The following is a 19,033-nucleotide window of genomic DNA, read 5'->3' on the forward strand; positions in this document are numbered from 1 at the left end:
GTCCGATGATTCACTCCCCAAGAGAGCCGCAACAGGCCGATGCGTGCCAATCTGAAGCCGGGAACCTGGAACCTCTTCCAGGTCTCCCACACGGGTGCAGTGTCCCAATGCATTGGGCCATCCTCAACTGCTTTCCCAGGCCACAAGCAGGGAGCTGGATGGGAAGTGGAGCTGCCAGGATTAGAACCGGAGTCCATATGGGATCCCGGGGCGTTCAAGGTGAGGACTTTAGCCGCTAGGCCACGCCGCCGGGCCCCATCACTTTTTTTTTTTTAAAGATTTATTTTATTTTTATTACAAAGTCAGATATACTGAGAGGAGGAGAGATAGAGAGGAAGTGGAGCTGCCGGGATTAGAACCAGCGGCCATATGGGATCAAGGCGAGGACCTTAGCCACTAGGCCACGCTGCCGAGCCCCACCATCACTTTATTTTTAAACTTGTTTTCCCAAATTGTGATGGTGCCTTGCCCCGGAGAACCTGGTTGGGTTCCAGACTGCTTCACGGCTCATGCTAGCTTGCAGCTCTATTGGAGTGCCAAAGTTGCTCTGACAGTACTGATACAAGAACACAGCTGGACTTTTTGGTCATAGGGGTAATATATTTGTAAAATCACACATAAATAGGACATGTTGGATCTAGAAATGATGGAGAAAAAAATAAAACTGCAACCCCACTAAGTCATCTCCACAGTGATTCTGCTGACTCAAACCGTACTTGAGACGACCGCATCCTTAGCATCGATCTGAAATACATTACTTTAAAAACAGAAGCAGCTATTTCTGAAATTAGATCTGCTAAAGCAAGAGTCCAGCTGGAAAGCAGATTTGAAATCACTGAGGATGGGGTTCAAAATGGTTTTAAATCCACTTGCCACATACAGGTAGTTTTGTTTTAATCAAATGCCTTCCTGATTTTTAGCTTCACCTGCCTTGCAAGGTTCTGATGAGGCAAACGAGAAGAGCAGGCAGAAGGGACCTGAATGTGCAGCCAATGTGATAATGTTAACACCCAGCGATCTTCCGACTTTCATGATGTGAGATCTCCCTACCGCTTCACTCACTCACAGGACAGCCTGGGGAAGCCTTGGTAGGTGCTGACAGCAGCAAAGTCTCTTTCCACCAGCATCAAATGTAGAGCACTACTACCTAAACCTGCAGCCAGGAATCCACCTTTCCTTCTCAACTGGACACACTGGAAAGTAGATGAAAGTTAGGATGCTCTACCTGCCGACTGTATTCACTCTTCAGGATGACTGTTGATTCAGTTGTGGGAGTGGGAAGCTACTAAAAATTAAGTAAAAACACACTCAGCTTGACATGCAGAGTTGTAGCCATTTCAGCTACACTGAACCTGCACCTGAAATCAGAATTAATGTGACCAATGTTCCCTTTTTGGCAATATATTATTTCTAAAAAGTATATCTTATGAAAACTGCTGTCTCTTGGAAGAGCTTCCACCCCAGGCAGTAGCACCACAGACATATCCCCTGTGCATTCAGCAACAAATTCTACCATGATTGACAGCCGGCTGCCCCTGGTCACTAGCAGAGGTGCCAAGTCTCTCCAGCCAGTCATTAACACCAGAAAATTCATTCTCAAATTCTTCCTGGACAGAACCTGGTCAGACACAATCCCCCACCACTCCCATGCTCCCACATCCTTCCATTGTGTCCTTTGAAATTACTGTTCCCAGATGAGCAAACTTGTCTATAACCTCAAGCTCAGTCCCTCTGTTTTCTTATTCTATTTGGAAATCCGGCTGACTCTTCTAGAAGACTATAAATCGTCCCCCTACCCTGCCCCACTTCTCTGCCTCGGTCCAGATATATATATTCACTATCTATCAACCTCCTCCATTGGTCTCCTTGCTTCTAATCTTGTTCTAGTCTAGTTTATGCTCCATAGAATAGCAACAGTGACCTTTTAAAATTGCTAATCAGACCATGCTACTCTTCTGCTTAACACAACCCAGTGGCTTCCTGATGTACTTAAAACACAGTCCTTCCTGAGGCTTCCCTACCCACTTTCCCAATCCACGCTGCTCCCCTTGCTCCACTGTCACCCCCAACACACTGTGCTTTCTTCTGCCCCACTGAGGCAGCCATTCGCCATGCACGTGTGACTTGGGAGAGTTCAGGAAATCATCCGGAGACATAGGAATATAATTAAAAGTATGGCAAAGAGGATTTTTCAAAAAAATCCCCTATTATTGGGGCAGGCTGGCAAAAACTCAGGTATGAAAACTTGAGATGTCATACCTAATCACACACAAACATCATAAATCCTTGGGGAAGAAGCTGCCCTCATGAAAGCACTGTCGCCACTGCAAATACAAAACGGGGAGGCTCTTTACAAAAGTTCTTTATTCCCAGGGGAGTCAGCTCAGGGATCCCACTCTAAGCCAATAAAGACTTTAAGTCCCAGAGTATTTCAGGTCTGAAGAAATTCAAATTCTGCCAGAATTACCTGTCTCTATACAGACAGGCACTCTCGCGTGCTCTCTCTCTCTTTTTCTTTCTCTCCCTCCCTCCCTCTCCCTCTCCATCTCCCTCTTGCTCTCCCTCTCTCATTAGCTCACCCACAACCTCCCAAGAGGACTCATAAACCCCATGGCCACTGCTGACCCACTGGCTGCCTCACCATCCTCTCTTGGGAGTGCCGTCTGGCAGGCCAAGGCAGCCTTGCCCTTGAGCTTCAGGGCTGCTCATTTCCTGCGTCGATTTCCACATCTGATCAGTCACCATGACATCTATCATCTATTACAGCTTAGAAAATTCACTGATGACTGCCACAACTTTCCTGGGAAAACTTTTCTACTATTCCCATGAAGGAGCTACCAATTACATTCTCATTTACAAGGAATATGTTGTATAAAGGAGGCAGATGAATGCTTTGTATCTACTAGAGAAAGAAACAAGAGATAAATCCTGGTTTTCTGAATATCAGAGGGTGAATGTTTAAAAGACCATGGTTAGCAACATTTTGTTTCAAGTATTTCTTCTAATCTCTCATGACAGCTGCCACTGTGACCAGAGGACAGGCTAACTGGAAGGATGGGTGTGGGCAGTGGGGACTGGTGGCTAAGGTGGCTGCTCAGGAATCACCTTACAAAACACTCCACAGCTCCAGCGGAGCCTGCTTCCAAATAGAAGCTATTTTGGATTCTAATATCCTCATTTTTTTTTTCTAAAGTCCTAGGTAAAAAACATCAATACTTAACATCAGGCTGATCTATTTATACACCAATCTTCCTGGCAGGGTATTTTTAAATCAACAACATAACCACAGTTAGCAAGAGCGGTACTAGGACCTCCAGCTCATTGCTTGCTCTGAGTCTTTCCTGTTAGACCTGCTCTTACAGTTACCACTTCCAGTGATGCCAACAATGTGACAGCCTAGTACCCACCAGTGTGTACCAGTGCACTGCCTGCCTGCCTGCCTTCCTGGCCTGGTTCTCTAGTTACAAAGTATAAACACTATTAGGAGTCTTTTGGATAAAGTGTGACAGCTCAGCCAGGTTGTCTGTGGGACTATCCTTAATGAGCAGTAAAGAAATAATGTAAAACAAGTGCCACCCCCCAGCTGCTCATTAACCTGTGACAGTGTAAAACCTTGCCTGTTCTGTGTAGACAAGTAGAGACAGTCTTAGTACTCCTGACTGCCCCTCTACCCCAATCTGAAATCCCATGTGTAAACTGCCCTTGGAAAGCCCTTCCTTCCTCTATGGCACTCCCTTCTTTGCTTTCGGTCTCAAGATTCCTTCCCAGCTTGGAGGTCATCGTGTGTTTCCTCCAGTGCCAGACAGTGACTGAAGTGGGCCCACCCTTGAGCAGAGACCTCTGAGAGCTGGTTAGAGAAAGGCCCCGTCACCCGAGGAGCATGGAAGCCCTCTGCGGTTGTAAAATTCAGCTGATGAACAGCAGCATTCATCCAGGGGGTAATTTGCTAGAAAAACAAGGCTTTTGGCATCTAAACCTCCAGTGCATCACAAACTTCCTGCTATTATCTAATAACCCCCCCTCCACACACACAGCCATCACTGTTTCCATGGTAACCGACAGAGAAATAGCAGCCTGCCAAATGGCTTTTGTAGTTCCTCTTCCAGCTTGTTCTTCAGTATAGAATTAATGCTGGGAAAAGAACCAGGCTAATTGTTGCAAACAGGGACATGAGGCAGTCTGAAAAGTCCAAGTGGATTTGGGACAAGGGGTATGGAAAAGATTTGAAGAATCCAGTGTGATGGAATAAAAAGGTCTACTGAAACATAAACGGTAAACTTTACTTTGAACTTGAGTCAGCACAGCCTGACATTGACTAGAATACAAGCAGGGCACTCTTCACCCAGTCTTTTCCAGAGAAGGGCCTAAGTGACAGCAGGACTGAACAAGTCTACTGTGCCCACAACCTTTCACGCTCAGGAAAACAAATGATAATGTGCTGTCAAGCAGTGGGACTGACCGAGTTGGACGACAGGAGAGTGAAGCGAGGACTGGCAGTGCTGGAAGAATGAAATGTTCCATCCCTGAGATGATGCGCCTGAGCCGCCCGCATGAATCAGAGAGGCCTTGGCACTCAGGAAACATCTCAGCATCAAGCACAGCGCGGGACCATCGCCAATGCAGCAGGTGGCAGATGTGCAGCCACGGGGATCTGTTCAAGGTGCCAGACTGCCGACCACACAACTCTGCGAGGCTGGAGAAGTTCAAACTTATAGAAGAATCAAGACTACCACTTCTTGAACAAAACCCAAAACAGTTGCCTTTCTGTCTCCTAACTGTGTATCTCAATGACGCGCTAGGAATCTCATGACTCCGGGGGCAACTGGGACTCCAGTAAAGGAGGCACCAACTGCTCAGGTGAGAGGTCAGCGTTCACAAGGATGCCCGCCCCCAGCCTGTAGTGTCCTCATAGGGCTTGCTGACACACAGGAGAACAGTGAGATACAGTGACAGACTGAGACAGGCCCGAGAGCGAAGGCGATCAGAGTTCTACAAATCCCACACAGAAGACACTTTCCACTTGTTAACCCACATTTTTACCACAGTCATGTGTCAGAGCTATCACCTGACACGAGAAAAGCAGACAAAAATTTGCAACCATTATTTCCTTCTGGTTCTTAGGAAGAGGTTCGTTTGTAATAACGTAAACATGGGTACCCTGAGAAATTCCCAAGGGTGTCAATCCGGAGAATGTCTCTGTACTTGCAGCTTAGCTCCGTCTGGCATGCACTAGATTTTTTCTTTTTATTAGTTTTCTTAAGGAAACCTGAAAGAATCTGTCCAAAAGTTTAATCTTGTATTATGTTCACTTAACAATGGAAATTATAGGTTCAGTTGCAGCGGGGTGGTGGTGGTGGTGGTGAGAGGGGTTGGTGTCATTTTTTAAGCTATATATATTTGTAAATGCGTGATTACAACTGCATATATTAACATTCAACTTCCTCATCTTAAACAAAAGCTGAGAAATACACAAAAACTACATTAAATTCCATCATAGTTAAAACTGCACCAGACACCAAAACTTAAACAAGTCCCTAACCTGAGGCACTGACATGTTAACATTCTTTCCCAAATCCATTTTCTTAGCCAACTTTGTTTCACGAAGTCAGGCAAGTTGTCTCATTGAATAGATCTGCATTTCCCCCCAACTGGCTGTCGGTGTTCTGGTAAAGACAGACGATGAAAGGGCTCAGGGATTCTGAGTGTCTGATGGGCTTTCCCTTGGGCCCATCAAAATGGACTCGAAGAGCCCTGAGAGGAGGGAGCATCCACAGGAGAATTCTCCCTCTTAAACACAAACTTTGTTCTTAATGGTCACCCCCGGAAGTGACGTTGGACGTGGTGGCACTTGAGGGTCTCTGTTCACACATTAGTGCTCTATCACATAACATTAATATATGAGGACACAAAATGATTTTTACACCACCATCAGATTTCTGAAGTACCTTTTTAGCACAAAGTGGGCCTTGATCACTACCTAGTATGTGATGCTTCTGCGAGAAAGTCAACCGCCTCGGGCGCCCAGAGAGGCCGGGAAGAGGCAGGACCTGGCTGCCTGAGTTGGAAAATCACCTAGAAGGTGCACTCGGGATTCTTCAGCTCCAAATGTATAAAGAAGCCAAAAGAAAATGTAAAAGAAGATGGTGGCTTCTGAACACTGTACAACCTAGAAAGTAACTATAAAGAAGTAGAGACAAAGGTTTTGAAGATTATATGAAAGCATTTCTAAAAGTTCACAGAAACATACATAAATTTTAATGTGTAAGTTTACTTTGGTGCAAAAGAAAAAAAAAGCCTTGACATAAAAATGCTTTTATGATAAATGGGAAATGCATATTATGAAGAAAAAACTGCACTGATTTCAAAATTTTTAGCACCAAAATAAACTCATAGTTTAATTTCACTATCTATGAACTTTGAGAAGTAGGCTCATATAGAGCACGGCTTATTTGCCAAGCAGAAGGATGGCAGATAACTCCAGCAGGGAGGCATGGCACCAGCACGCACCACAGCAGCTTCAGGGAGAGAAAGATGATGTCATTTCATCCATTCGCTGTCATAGCCCCCTGCATCCAGGACCATGCTGGGCAGAAAGCTCAAGTTCCATGTGTCTGGCTTAAGGATTTCTGAACTTTAATAATGAAATACACAGTATTTTACACTCATGCAAAAAGTTTTACAAAGACAAGACAAACTCTTCTTGTTTGTGAACTTGGGGGATTTAACTGGGCGGAAGCCTGTGCACAGAAGCTCAGCCATACTTCTCTGGCAGTACTGTTTGGCCTGGGGCAAGCTGTCTGCCAAGGCTTCCTGCCCTCTGCAAAGGCTGGTTAAGGGCTAAGGGTACACATTCGTTCAGTAAGGCACTGGCAACTGACAATCTTCTGCTAATAATAACCGCCACTTCTGTCTTCCCCAAAGCAAAACAAACCAATGAATGGAAATGACAGCAACAAAAAGTACCTAATGGCATATGGCAAAACAGCCCAATATACCACAAAATACCACAGGTGGAAAGTCAAGTACACAGCAGGAGAATCGGCTGTCCATTAACTGAACTCTTACAGTAACATATCTGATGAAGACAAGATATGAGCGCCAACTGACTATTAATGATGTGGTCTAAGATTAGGTCACATTCAAAAACAACCCACTGGCCTCCCACACTGACTGGTCTGCCTTAAAGATACAAGGCAAATGATCCGGTACTTTGACTTGAAGTGCAAAGTTCAAGTCCTGAAAATAAAATGATCTGAGGTCAGCTCTTTTCTTCATTTCTCATACTGTCTTTCTTACTTGTAAAGCCACACACTTATAAACATGTTTTTATTTTTTGTTTGTTTCAAAGGGAGAGAGAGAAACAGTGGAAGAGAGATCTTCCATCTACTGGCTCACTCCCCAAACACCCACAACTATCAGAGCACAGCCAGGATGAAAGCTGCAGTAGGAAATTCAGGCTGGCACTCCCACGTGGGAGGCAGGGCCCTCAGAACTTGGGTCATTGTTTCCTTGCCTCCCAGACTGTACATTAGTAAGAAGCTGAATCAGAAGCAGAGGCAGGACACAAACCCAGCACTTTTAAAGTGGGACACAGAAATTCCAAGTGGCAGCCTAACTTGCTGTACCACAACGCCCACCCCAACACTGCAGACCTGAAAAAAGTAATAGCCTTCATATCCTTCAAACGTCAGGTAACCTGAACTTGGACATGCCATCATTCCTGATAATCTGGCTTCAGTTTTGTCTTCATTAGATTCCTTCTCATTTCAGGAAAAGGTAAGAAGGAACGAAGATGTTGAGATGTTCCCCCATAGAAATGTGGCCACACTGCCCCCTGGAAAACACCTGTTTAATACTTCCTCATGGGTGTCTGCCAGGGTCTCTTTCCTTTCCTTCTTGTCCTGCCCCTTGCTTGACTCTTCTTTCCACAAATGCCCCTTCACATCACTTATCACAACAGCAAGTTTTCCTTTTTAAGATTTAATTATTTTTATTGGAAAGGTAGGGTTACAGTGCGGAGCGACAGAAAGAAAGATTTTCCATCTGCTGGTCCACTCCTCAAGTGGCCACAATGGCCAAAGCTAAGCTGCTCCGAGGCCACAAGCCAGGAGCTTCTTCTGGGTCTCCCACATGGCTGCAGGGTCCCAAAGTTTTGGGCCATTCTTGACTGCTTTCCTAGGCTACAAACAGGGAGTTGGATGGGAAGTGGGGCTGCTGGGACATGAACCAGTGCCCATATGGGATGCCAGCCCATGCAAGGCAAGGATTTAGCCATTAGGCTATTACGCCAGACCCAACAGCAGTTGTCTGAGTAATCAGTAATGCTTCTCAATACCATTACACTCCACCTGTATGAGGACAGGGACCGTATCTACCCTTTCCAGCAACACACACCCAACCTCTGGCACAGGGCAGGTGGATATGGGAGTCAAGGAATCAATGAATGGATGGGCACATTTGAAGTCAAAAGTTAACTATGGTTTGAATCCTGGCTACTCTACTTCTAATTCAGCGCCCTGTTAGTAGTTTGGGAAGTCAACAGAGGATGACCAAGTCATTCTTGGATCCCTGCACCCACGTGGGATGCCCGGAGAAGGCTCCTGGCTGCTGGCTTTGGACTGGCACAACTTCAGCCACTGTGGCCACTTGGGGAATGAGCCAGAGGACTGGAGATCTCTTTCTCCTTCTCTCTCTGTAACTCTATCTTTTGAATAAAAATAAATAAATCTTCTAAAAAATGCTTCATCAATTAAATACATGCTCCTATCTTGTATGTCTGAACATAGGAGCTTCTGGAAACTACTTTTTGGTCACAGACTAAGGAAGCAAGAAGAGCACAAATCAAAGAAGGTACTCACTGGGGAGGGCTTCTTCCTCATCTCAAAAGTACGTGTGGCACCAAAGCTGAGGGAGGCGATGACAGGACACTGTCCCAGCGAGGGCTCATCATCGCTGTGCCAGTCCACGCTGTCCTTCTCGTTCCGGTACAGATTGCAGAGCAGGGAGTTAAAGGTGTACCCCGTGTTCACTTCGATGCGCTTCTTCAGGGTGCTCAGCACGGGATGCCACTGCAACCAACAGGCCAGAAGAGGGCAGAGAGTCACATGAGTTATACAGTGGCAGTCCCATGGGTAAAGGAAGGGGCAAACTCAGCCAACCAATAAACAGGAGCAAGGAATGAGCAAACCACTTGGAATGTGACTTTAAAAAAAAAAGCAAGAATAGTTAAATTCCTGCCCACTGCGTGTATTTTAAAGCAAGTTAAATGCTATCAATTGTTGAAAAATTTTGGTATAGCAATGCCCATCTACTGATCACACCTATTTAATTTGAAACACACACACACACGCCATTACGTTTAGGGTGGTCACCATAAAATCTCACAAAGCAGGTAAATGGTACATTACAATAGACATATAAACAGGTACTTAGCAAAGCCAGATGGAAGTCTTAAGAGTGAAACCATTTTCCTGCAGGGTAGCCTTCTGTTTGTTCCACTCTGTTGCACTTTTTAAAAATGATGATGAAAAGTTAGGGCCTCCCTAGGCAAGGGTTACACTGCTAGGAGAAAAGCAGCCAAAGCTGTTGGGCATTCTGGTCCTGGTTAATCCCAAATCTGTGTTAATTTTACCAGTGTACCAGCATAGCTACCTGTTCTATTTTTTTTTTAAGACATGTGAGGAAGGTAGGGAACACCCAGCCGGGACATGTCACACTGGTCCCCAGGCAACGGTGCTACAGGTTGCTGGAGAAAAGGGTCTAAGGTTATAGTGAGAGTAGCTGAAGGCATACTTGACAGCGGAGGAATGACGTTTCCATGCACTGGGCCACTGTACTGGCAGGTAGGCATGGGAGCTGAGACAGAGTGGTTAAGAACGGAGAAACTGGAGGGCATGTCTGAGTCAGGCCAGGGCACACATCCACGTGGGAGACCTGGGCTTGGATAAATAGCATCACCCACCACCCACTGGCATATGCAAAAGCTGGGGCTGAGGGGCATGCCAGGCTGGGCTAGGCCACAGTACCCACCTGGTGGTGAATCAGGCTAGGCAAGGCAGGAGCACCTATGGATGTGCACGAGGGACAGATGGGATGCCAGAAGGACTGGGCTAGCTTGCAGCATATGTTGGTACATGCAAAAACCGGAGCTGGAGGCGGGCCTCATGGAGGTTATTGGGGATTGCCCTGAGTAGACTGTGGCATCTGCTGTGTGTGTGAAGACCAGGTCTGTGGCAGGCTAGGCTAGGCTAAGCCACAGCACCCATCATTTCAAGTGAGAGATGGAGCTAGGGGCATAACTGACCAGGCAGCTGCATCTACAAGTATGTGCATTGGCTGCTGCAAGTGCAAGATAGAACCTGACCCTGTACTGAGTGGTGCATGAGGGTCAAGTGTGCAGCTACCCCAGGTGAGGCTTCCTGGGGATCTCCCCCAACCAGGCCTGTGGACTCAAACATCAGCCACAGGGTTGGCGTGTGTATCTTAAAGGTAGGAGCCAGGAGCTGCAAGCTGGTCTCCCAAATGGTGGTAGGGACCCAAGCTGTTGAGCCATCTTTTACTGCTTTTCCAGATGTATTAGCAGGGAACTGAATTGAAGTGGGGCAAAACAAGACACAAACTGATGCCTATGTGAAATGCCGAAACTGTAGGTGACAGCTTAACTTGATATGCCACAATGCGAACCCCTCAGCTGATACTCTGAAATAATCCTTCACTTTGTATGATTTTGTAACCTCAGCTACTAGTTATTTGGAAACTAATAGTCCATGGTGTTAAACAGGAGTTCCAAATACTGCCACGTTACAATGACCACCTCCGCCCACCAAAAAAAAAAAAATCCATTTTTATTATCATGATCTAATCCGGAAAGGGTAAGTCATCAAGCTCAAAATGCCAGATAACAGTTCTCAAGAAGTCTAGTCTGCTTGAAAAGTCAACTTTCATTTTGTTTAGTAATGAGTCTTGTCCACTATTTTCTTTGAGAAAACACACACTTCATTCAGTTTATGAGAAAATATCTGCTAAACACTTGAGTCTGAATAACAAGTGTGTTCATCAGTTCTTTTTCTAAGAATGGTCCATGAACAAAAATCGCCCGAGCAGCTCACAGTTTAAACAATCACAGCAAAGCAGCAAGTTACTTCACGTACTCAGAATATTTTTTTAAGATTTATTTTATTTTTTACTGGAAAGTCAGATATACAGAGAGGAGAACAGACAGAGAAAAAGACCTTCTGTTTGCTGATTCACTCCCCAAGTGGCCGCAATGGCCAGAGCTGAGGTGATCCAAAGCCAGGAGCCAGGAGCCTCTTCCAGGTCTCCCACATGGGTGCAGGGTCCCAAGGCTCTGGGCCATCCTCAACTGCTTTCCCAGGCCACAGGCAGGGAGCTGGCTGGGAAGCCAGCCAGGATTAGAACTGGCACTCATATGGGATCCCGGCATGTGCAAGGTGAGGACTTTAGCCACTAGGCTACCACACCAGGACATATTCAGAATTTAACTTTTAAGGAGGCTAAGTACTCAGAGACCAGGATTTATTAACACTAATTAAGTTTCCTGCTTTATCAAGGGGGCATTCTTTTATTATTATTTAACTTATTTTTATTATCATTTTATGATACGATTCCATAGACCCTGGGATTTCCCTTATCCCCTCCCCAAATTCCCCTCCCCTCACTGAGTTCCCATGTAACATTAACATAGTACAGTTCCCCATACACAGTCATATGCCCATCATTGTGGGCATGGACAATGGCAGAGTCCAGCATCCTACTCTCAAGATATAGTAAAGTTTCAGTGGGAGTCCATCTTTGTCTGGAAGTAGAGATGCATACTGCATTGCATCCTCACATCTGGATATGATAGTCTCCATCACACAGTTACTATACATCCTATCAAGGGGGCATTCTTAAAATCAGTACAGAAGTGAAGACACTGCTTTTAAAGTCTGTATCCTGTATTGGCGTGTTCCCGTCCTGGCCTCCACTCCTGATTCCAGCTCCTGACTTACGCACACTCTGGGGGATCCTGGCACTTACATGGGAAACCCAAGCTGAGCTACAGCAGTTTTGGACATCTGGGAAATGTACTACTGCATGAGGGTTAGCTCTGAAAAACTTTCAGAAAAAAATCTGTATTTTAAAGATGTTAAAGCAGATGTGCCTGGTGGCAAAGAATACAATGACTGCTGGTACAGTTTGGGAGCAATACCTTCATTCATATTAAGAAACCAGCAATTCAACCCATTTGTGTTTTTGCATCATCAGTGCAAATTCAACACAGTGAACAGGTTGTAGTCTTGGGATTATTATGAAAACGTAGACTCTCAAAAAAGTGTTTCAGGGGCTGGCACTATGGTGTTGTAGTATGCTAAGCCTCCACCTGTGGCACCAGCATTCACATGGGTGCAGGTTCATGTCCTGGCTGCTCCACTTTCGATCCAGCTTCCCTTTTAAGGCTGTGGAGGATGTTTCAAGCTTTTGAGTCCCTGTATCCACATGCAAGAACTGGAAGAAGCTCCTGGCTCCTGGTTTTGATTGGCTCAGCTTTGGCCACTGTGGCCATCTGGGGAGTGAACCAGCAGATGGAAGGTCTTGGTCTCTTTCTTTCCCTCCCTTTCTCTCTCCTTATCTCTATAACTCTGTCTTTCAAATTAAAAAAAAATTAATATTAAAAACAAAGCATTTCACAAACTTTCCTAATTATACCTTAAGAACTTCTGTTTTATGGAACTCTCTGAATGTCTGTGTTGTATGTGTGGTGGTGAAGGCATGGAAGTTCAGCAGAGGAAAGCGTATCAGTGAGACTATCCCATGGCTGTGGTCAGAAAAAACAGAGAAGGAGATGTGAGAATTCCTTGGCTTTGATGTAAAAAGCACGGTTACGGTTGACATTTTTTGTTGCAGCTGTTAACATTAAGCAAAAATTTTAAAAAGCAGCAACAATAAATATAACTCAGATCAGCAAAATGTTATGAAGCAACCCATGCTCAAGAGAATAAACTCCAAAGTGAAATTAAAATAATAATACCAGCAAGCTACATTTCCTATTTATTTTACAGCTTTAAATTTACCCTGAGGAGATAAAGAGCAGGACTACCTCTAGCATTATGCACTTGAAATAAGAAGAACAAGAAGGTAGAGGAGCAAGACAGCTTTCCTACAATGTGACTGGGAATCTCATTAGCACCTGCCTGACTTGCTAAGGGACCAAGCACTGGGATACCTTTGAGTTTGCATTATGTTTCTGAGTGGCTATATATTTTTTTCTTGGTTATTTTTGGTAGTAAAGTACATAGAAAAGGAGGAGAGGGGGGATAATGAACTGGAGGATTAATTTAGACTCTGCAACCAACACTATATCCAGAGCCCTCAGAGCTGAATGTCTATATTAAAATTCAGCGTCATCTCACTGAGTGGAGAAGACATGGTATCCTTAAAAGACACTCAGGAGAAAGTATGAGAAAACTGAATCACGGAGTATGAGAAAATTGGAATTCACAGAAATGCAAGAACCTATTCAAGGGAGTTTCAGTTTTCTGTGGCATCCTGGGCATCACAGAGATGCCTCTGGAGGCAGGAGCAAGGTGAGCCCAAGGCTGTGGACCTGGGTTTGTAATGGAAGCTTCATCTGCACAAACATGGGGAGAAGCTGAACAATTCATGAATGAACCTGCTCTGTCATGCATTAAGGTCATGGTGGCAACAACTCTGAAGTCACACAAGCACCCTAACATACGCCACTCCTGAGTGAGCCCTCTTTTACAGAAAGTCTGTGAAAAGGGTTATTGTTGATTTTGTTCAACTTGTATATAAATTAATGAAATCTGTTACCAACGGACACAGTGATAAGGCAGTCAAATTCAGATTAAGCAACTCTAATTAGTCTTAATATCCGATGTAAAGGGCTGGTTTACATACATTATGATGCACAGAGTTTGGAATACCATACAGCTATTAAATGATAATATAGAATATTTGGTGACACTAAAACATCTTAATGATATATAGACGAAATGTAGTACACACGGTTTTCATTCCACAGGAAAGAAATTCTCTTACTTGTACTTGCCTAAAATAATAATAATAATAAAAAAAATACTAGGAGTGGGTATTTGGCCTAGTGGTTGTCACTTACTGAAATATCCCATCCCGTATTGGCATGCCCAGCTTCAACACCTACCTCTTAACTCCAGTTCCTGCTAAGCAGAGCCAGGGAAGCAGTAGTAACAGCTCCAGAACCAGGGCCAGCCCGCCAAGTGGGAGACCTGAACTAAGTCCCAGCACTGGTACTACCTCAGCCCCAGTCGTCCCATGTATACAGGGAATAAACCAGTGGATGAAAGCTGCCTGATGTTTGTCTGTTTTCCTCCCTCACTCTCTCTCAAAAAAAAGAGTACAGACAAAATACCAGGTAGGAGAATTACAAAATTTTAATATTATTTCATCTCACCCACAGTTTCTAACTTTTCAATACTAATCACATATTATACTTGCATGATATGAAAATAGGATTGCCAGGGCCATCACAGTGGCACAACAGACTAATCTTCCACTTGTGGCACCAGCATTTCACATGTGTACCAGTTCTAGTCCTGGATGCTCCATTTCAATCTAACTCTCTGCTAATTGCCTGGGAAAGCGGTGTGTGATGGCCAAAGTGCTTGGGCCCCTGCCCCCATGTGGGAGACCTAGAAGAAGCTCCCAGCTCCTGCCTTCATAATGGCCCAGCTCCAGCCATAGCAGTCATTTGGGGAGTGAACCAGCAGATGGACGGTTCTTCTCACTAACTGACTTTAAAAGAAAGAAATCTTTTTTAAAAAAAAGAAGACAACTAACTGTAGTAAATGAGAAGGAACAACCTGTTTAATCCTCAAGTTCTTTGCTATGCTGCTTGAAAAGATGGCAAACTAATTCTGACAGAAACAAGGGTGGTTTTTTACACCAAGCTGACCTAACTTAATTCTTCCAAAGCGACCTCACACATACAGGGTCTCAACACTTCCCTCACTCACATTCTAAATGCAACCCAAGAACCCAAAACACATCTCTGTATGAGAAAAAAGTCATGTACTCCCTTGGTGCTTTGTCCCTGAACATTTTGGTAAAATGGTGACTTGTGTTGAAAAAGTGGTAGAAGTTCTAAAACCTGTCATAGTTCTGCGCAACCCAATATCATAAGCAAAACTCCAATTTCTTCAAAGTCTCTTTCAACGAAGCACGAAATCATCTGCCAACAGCGAGTGACCAGGAATTCAACAGGAAACTATTTCTTGGCCCTTGGCTCCCTCCCTCCTCTAGACAGACCTAAAGAACAGACCAAATATCTCTGTCTCCTGCAACACAAAAGAGGTCGCAGAGATGGCCAAGGTCTTAAGAAGCTGATAGTTGGAGAAAGCAGCCATTGCAAGAACTACCAAGTCAACAAGAACACCAGACTGTTAAGCAAGCAAAGGAGCCTGAGAAATGGACTAAGCTATTCTGACCTTGCTGCTCCATCACCAGGGTGTACACAGAAGAGTTGCCATCAAGAAAGCTTGGGGAAAGGACATAACAGAAGTAGTTCATTTTCTTGAAATTACAAACTCTGATTCATTTTTTTTCTTCTTCTCCAAGTTCATTCATGGGTCAAAAGCACATAAAATGGTGAGGAGTACAATGATCTGGTGTCTGAGCCCCAAAGGTTCTTAAACCAGGAACCCCCAGGCTGCCCTGCAAGGTCATTCATGGGTATCTTATGATACTTAACGGTACACAGGCAATAAAACTATACCAATGACAAGACATGCACATACGTGAGGGTTTGGTTCCATAGTGATTCTTGAATAAGTGTAAGGAAGTTCTCCATACCATGCTGTAAGTCTTGGTTGTGGATAAGTTATATCTAAGGAAGAAAATATTGAGGCTTTTGAGATGGCCGAGTAGTGCTCCAGGCATACCTAATTAGTGCAAACTGCGGGTCTTGAAACGTGCAGGAAGCTACGGGCCACACAAAGGAGGGGGCGGATGGGCTATGACCCCAGGTCTCACGTTCAGAGAGGATCTGGGAGGCAGGGGAGTACCATGAGTCAGAAGGAAAGGCAGGAGAAGGCCCACGGCCATAAGACCCCAAACCAAAGCGCAGAGCCAAGGACGTGCGTGACTTGCTTTACTCAGTGATGACACAACAGAAGTGAGTCACATGCAGGAATGGCCAGGCTCCAATTAGGAAAGGTCTCAAGAGCAGACTAGGGAGCTTGCATCCTTGTAGCAGGAATCCGTGGCACCAGCTCCATGTGACAATCTGGACAAACGGGCCACTGTAGCAATCTTGTGAGCTAAGCCTTCATCTGCGGCACCAGGATTCCACGTAGCCACTGGTTCAGGTCCAGGCTGTTCCACTTCCCAATCCAGCCCCCTGCTATGGCCTCAGAAAACAGGAGGGCTGGCCAAAGGCCTTGGGCCCCTGTACCCGCGTGGAGTCCCAGAAGCAGCTCCTGGCTCCCAGTTCCAGATTGGCTCAGTTCTGACTACTGTAGCCATTTGGGGAATGAACCAGTGAATGGAAGATCTCTCTTCTGTCTCTCCCTCTCTCTGTAACTGAATTTCAAGTAAAAGAAATAAGAATATATATATATACAAGCACACACATTATATATATATATACATATACATACATACAAATGTCACCTGTGTGCGCAATGTTGCATCAGCCCTTTGGATTCTGAATGGAGAAAGCACTCTATCTGCAGCACATAGCTGATTCTACTTGGAAGTTTCTGCTAGCTATCCAAATTTGTTTAGAGAGATCTTCCATTTTTCCTCCAAAACAATAATAACACAAGTAACTTAGATTCACTGCAAGCAATTAACGTGCATAATCTCACTAGCAAATACAACAACCTTAAAAGGTAGGTATTATTAATCGGTTCAATTTTATAAATAGGAATTAGTGAGTTACTTAACTGTTATTTGCTTAGCACATATGACTTTGAATGACAGAGCCAACAATCAAAGTCAAGTCACCAAAAGCCTCACTGTAAAATCCGCCCTGAGAAAATCAACTGCCACTCGGATGGGAGTAACAAAAATGAAGCTAGAATATAACTTTGATACTTTCTTTACAGAAAATCAAAATTCAGTAGGGCCAGAAAGGAAAAAATCTGTGCTGGATCCCATCCGCCCCCCAGTGACCGCCTAGGGTATAACAGGCAGGACTGGCTGGTGGACAGCCAGAGAAGCAGGCTCCAAGCCAGCTGTGTCTAACTGCCACTGCTCCTTGCCAAGCTCTGGAGAGTTAAAGATGCTGAAGCTAAAGTGGACGGGATTCTTGTGACGAAATTAAAATGAGAGTCAGAAATAATCAAGAAGGATTGTGAAAGAATGCGTGTCATCCAGGAGCAGAAAATAGAAAGCCTGGAAGCTTCTATGAAGAAAGAATAAAGTTGGTTCCTCTTGGACTAACAGGCAGTGAAGGATGCCAAGGGTGGGAGGTATGGGAGCACGTCAAAAAACTCACACACAAAAAAATGAAAATCAAAGTTTATTTTGGTTAAAAAAAAAAAGTTGAAATCCAAGCAGTTTTTCCATAATAGGAAGTTTCCATGAACTGGCTGAAGACCTCACATATGTTAGCCAAACCAAGCTTCGTGCAGTTCCTTGAGCTCTAACCTCCAAACTCTGGCCACAGTGTCCCCAGCCTCTGCCTGGAATACTTGTCCCTGTCACCCCTGACAGGCTAATCCGGGTCATCCTTACTGCCTCAAGTTTTCAGCGCTGTTCAAGACTGGCTGTGGTGAGCAGAGGCCCTGGCGTTGGAGAACATTCTGGAGAGGGACCAGACAGCAGCAGCTGTGGTATGTGAGATCTACTTACTATCTCTGAAGCCAGTCCTCTGCTTCCAGGGCACCTCTCGACAGAGCTGTTCCAGCATGCAGTCAGCTTCTTTCCCATCAACAAAGCCAGGATACAAACGCACCCTGACACAGAGAGAACCATTATTAACGACAGGATAGAAAAAGGGTGGGGCAAACGCTAACCGCTAGTGGAATAAATTCATCTGGACACTATCTTTAGTAGGTAAGCGAAACCACCTTTTTATTATTATTATTATTATTATTATTATTATTATTATTATTATTGGAAAGGCAAACACACAGCGAGAAGGAGAGAAAGACAGGAAGATCCTCAGTCTGATGGCTCACTCCCCAAGTGGCCGCTATGGCTGGAGCTGAGCCGAACTAAAGCCAGGAGCCAAGAGCTTCCTTCGGGTCTCCGTGCAGGTGCAGGGTCCCAAGGCTTTGGGCTGTCCTCAACTGCTTTCCCAGAGCACAAGCAGAGAACTAGATGGGAAGCAGGGCTGCCAGGACATGAGCCAGCGCCCATATGGAATCCCAGCACATGGGATCCCAGCACGTTCAAGGTGAGGACTTCAGCCACTAGGCTATCGCGCCAGGCCTGGTAAGTGAAACCATCTTGCCACTTCCCAGACCAAGAGCTCTAGGCACAAAACAGACTCCTTTCATTAAGGCAAATGAAAGAGGAAAGGAAGGTGGAAGGGAGTGCAGATGCATTGGGCTTTTGTAGGCTTTGGTGCAAACATCGCAGCACGGCCGAGCAGTGCAACTTTGGTGGTCTTTCTGAATTTGGGTTTTCTCACCCGTAACCTGAAGATTGTATCTACTGCTCAAGGTCACCTCGAGGGGTCAGTGGCATAACCAAAAACACTCCTGGCTCTGTGCTATTCTAACAATGTGTGGGGAACACGCACTTAGTCCAGCAGTTAAAAGGCCTGGGGTCCATCTCGCAGCACCCCAGCTCAATTTCTGATTCTAACACTTGACTCCAGTTTTCTGCTAATACAGAATCGGAGAAAGGGGGTATAGGAGAGGGGGGCAGCAGTGATGGTTCAAGCAACTGAGTGCCTGCTACACACATGAATGACATGGACTGCCAACTCCCAGCTTCAGCTCTGACCCAGCCTTATCCACCATGAGCATTTAGGGAGTGAAATAACTGATGGGAGCTCTCTCTGTGTGTGTATGTGTATCTGCCT

General features: G+C 45.1%; 1 protein-coding gene across 6 annotated transcripts in view; it reads right to left on the reverse strand.

The window, feature by feature from the left end:
* ALKBH3 (alkB homolog 3, alpha-ketoglutarate dependent dioxygenase) overlaps positions 1 to 19,033 on the reverse strand; it is a 167,703-nt gene that overhangs the window by 142,195 nt on the left and 6,475 nt on the right. For all 6 annotated transcript variants that reach the window (XM_058663150.1, XM_058663148.1, XM_058663146.1 and 3 more), the window contains exons 5-7: positions 17,854 to 17,957; positions 15,795 to 15,883; positions 8,859 to 9,068 (exon numbers count right to left, since the gene is read on the reverse strand). In XM_058663150.1, coding sequence (XP_058519133.1) covers positions 8,859 to 9,068; positions 15,795 to 15,883; positions 17,854 to 17,957 — 403 coding nt within the window. The remainder of the gene's footprint in view (positions 1 to 8,858; positions 9,069 to 15,794; positions 15,884 to 17,853; positions 17,958 to 19,033) is intronic.

Source organism: Ochotona princeps, chromosome 4 (genome assembly GCF_030435755.1).
Source record: "Ochotona princeps isolate mOchPri1 chromosome 4, mOchPri1.hap1, whole genome shotgun sequence".
Classification (NCBI taxonomy): Eukaryota; Metazoa; Chordata; class Mammalia; order Lagomorpha; family Ochotonidae; genus Ochotona; species Ochotona princeps.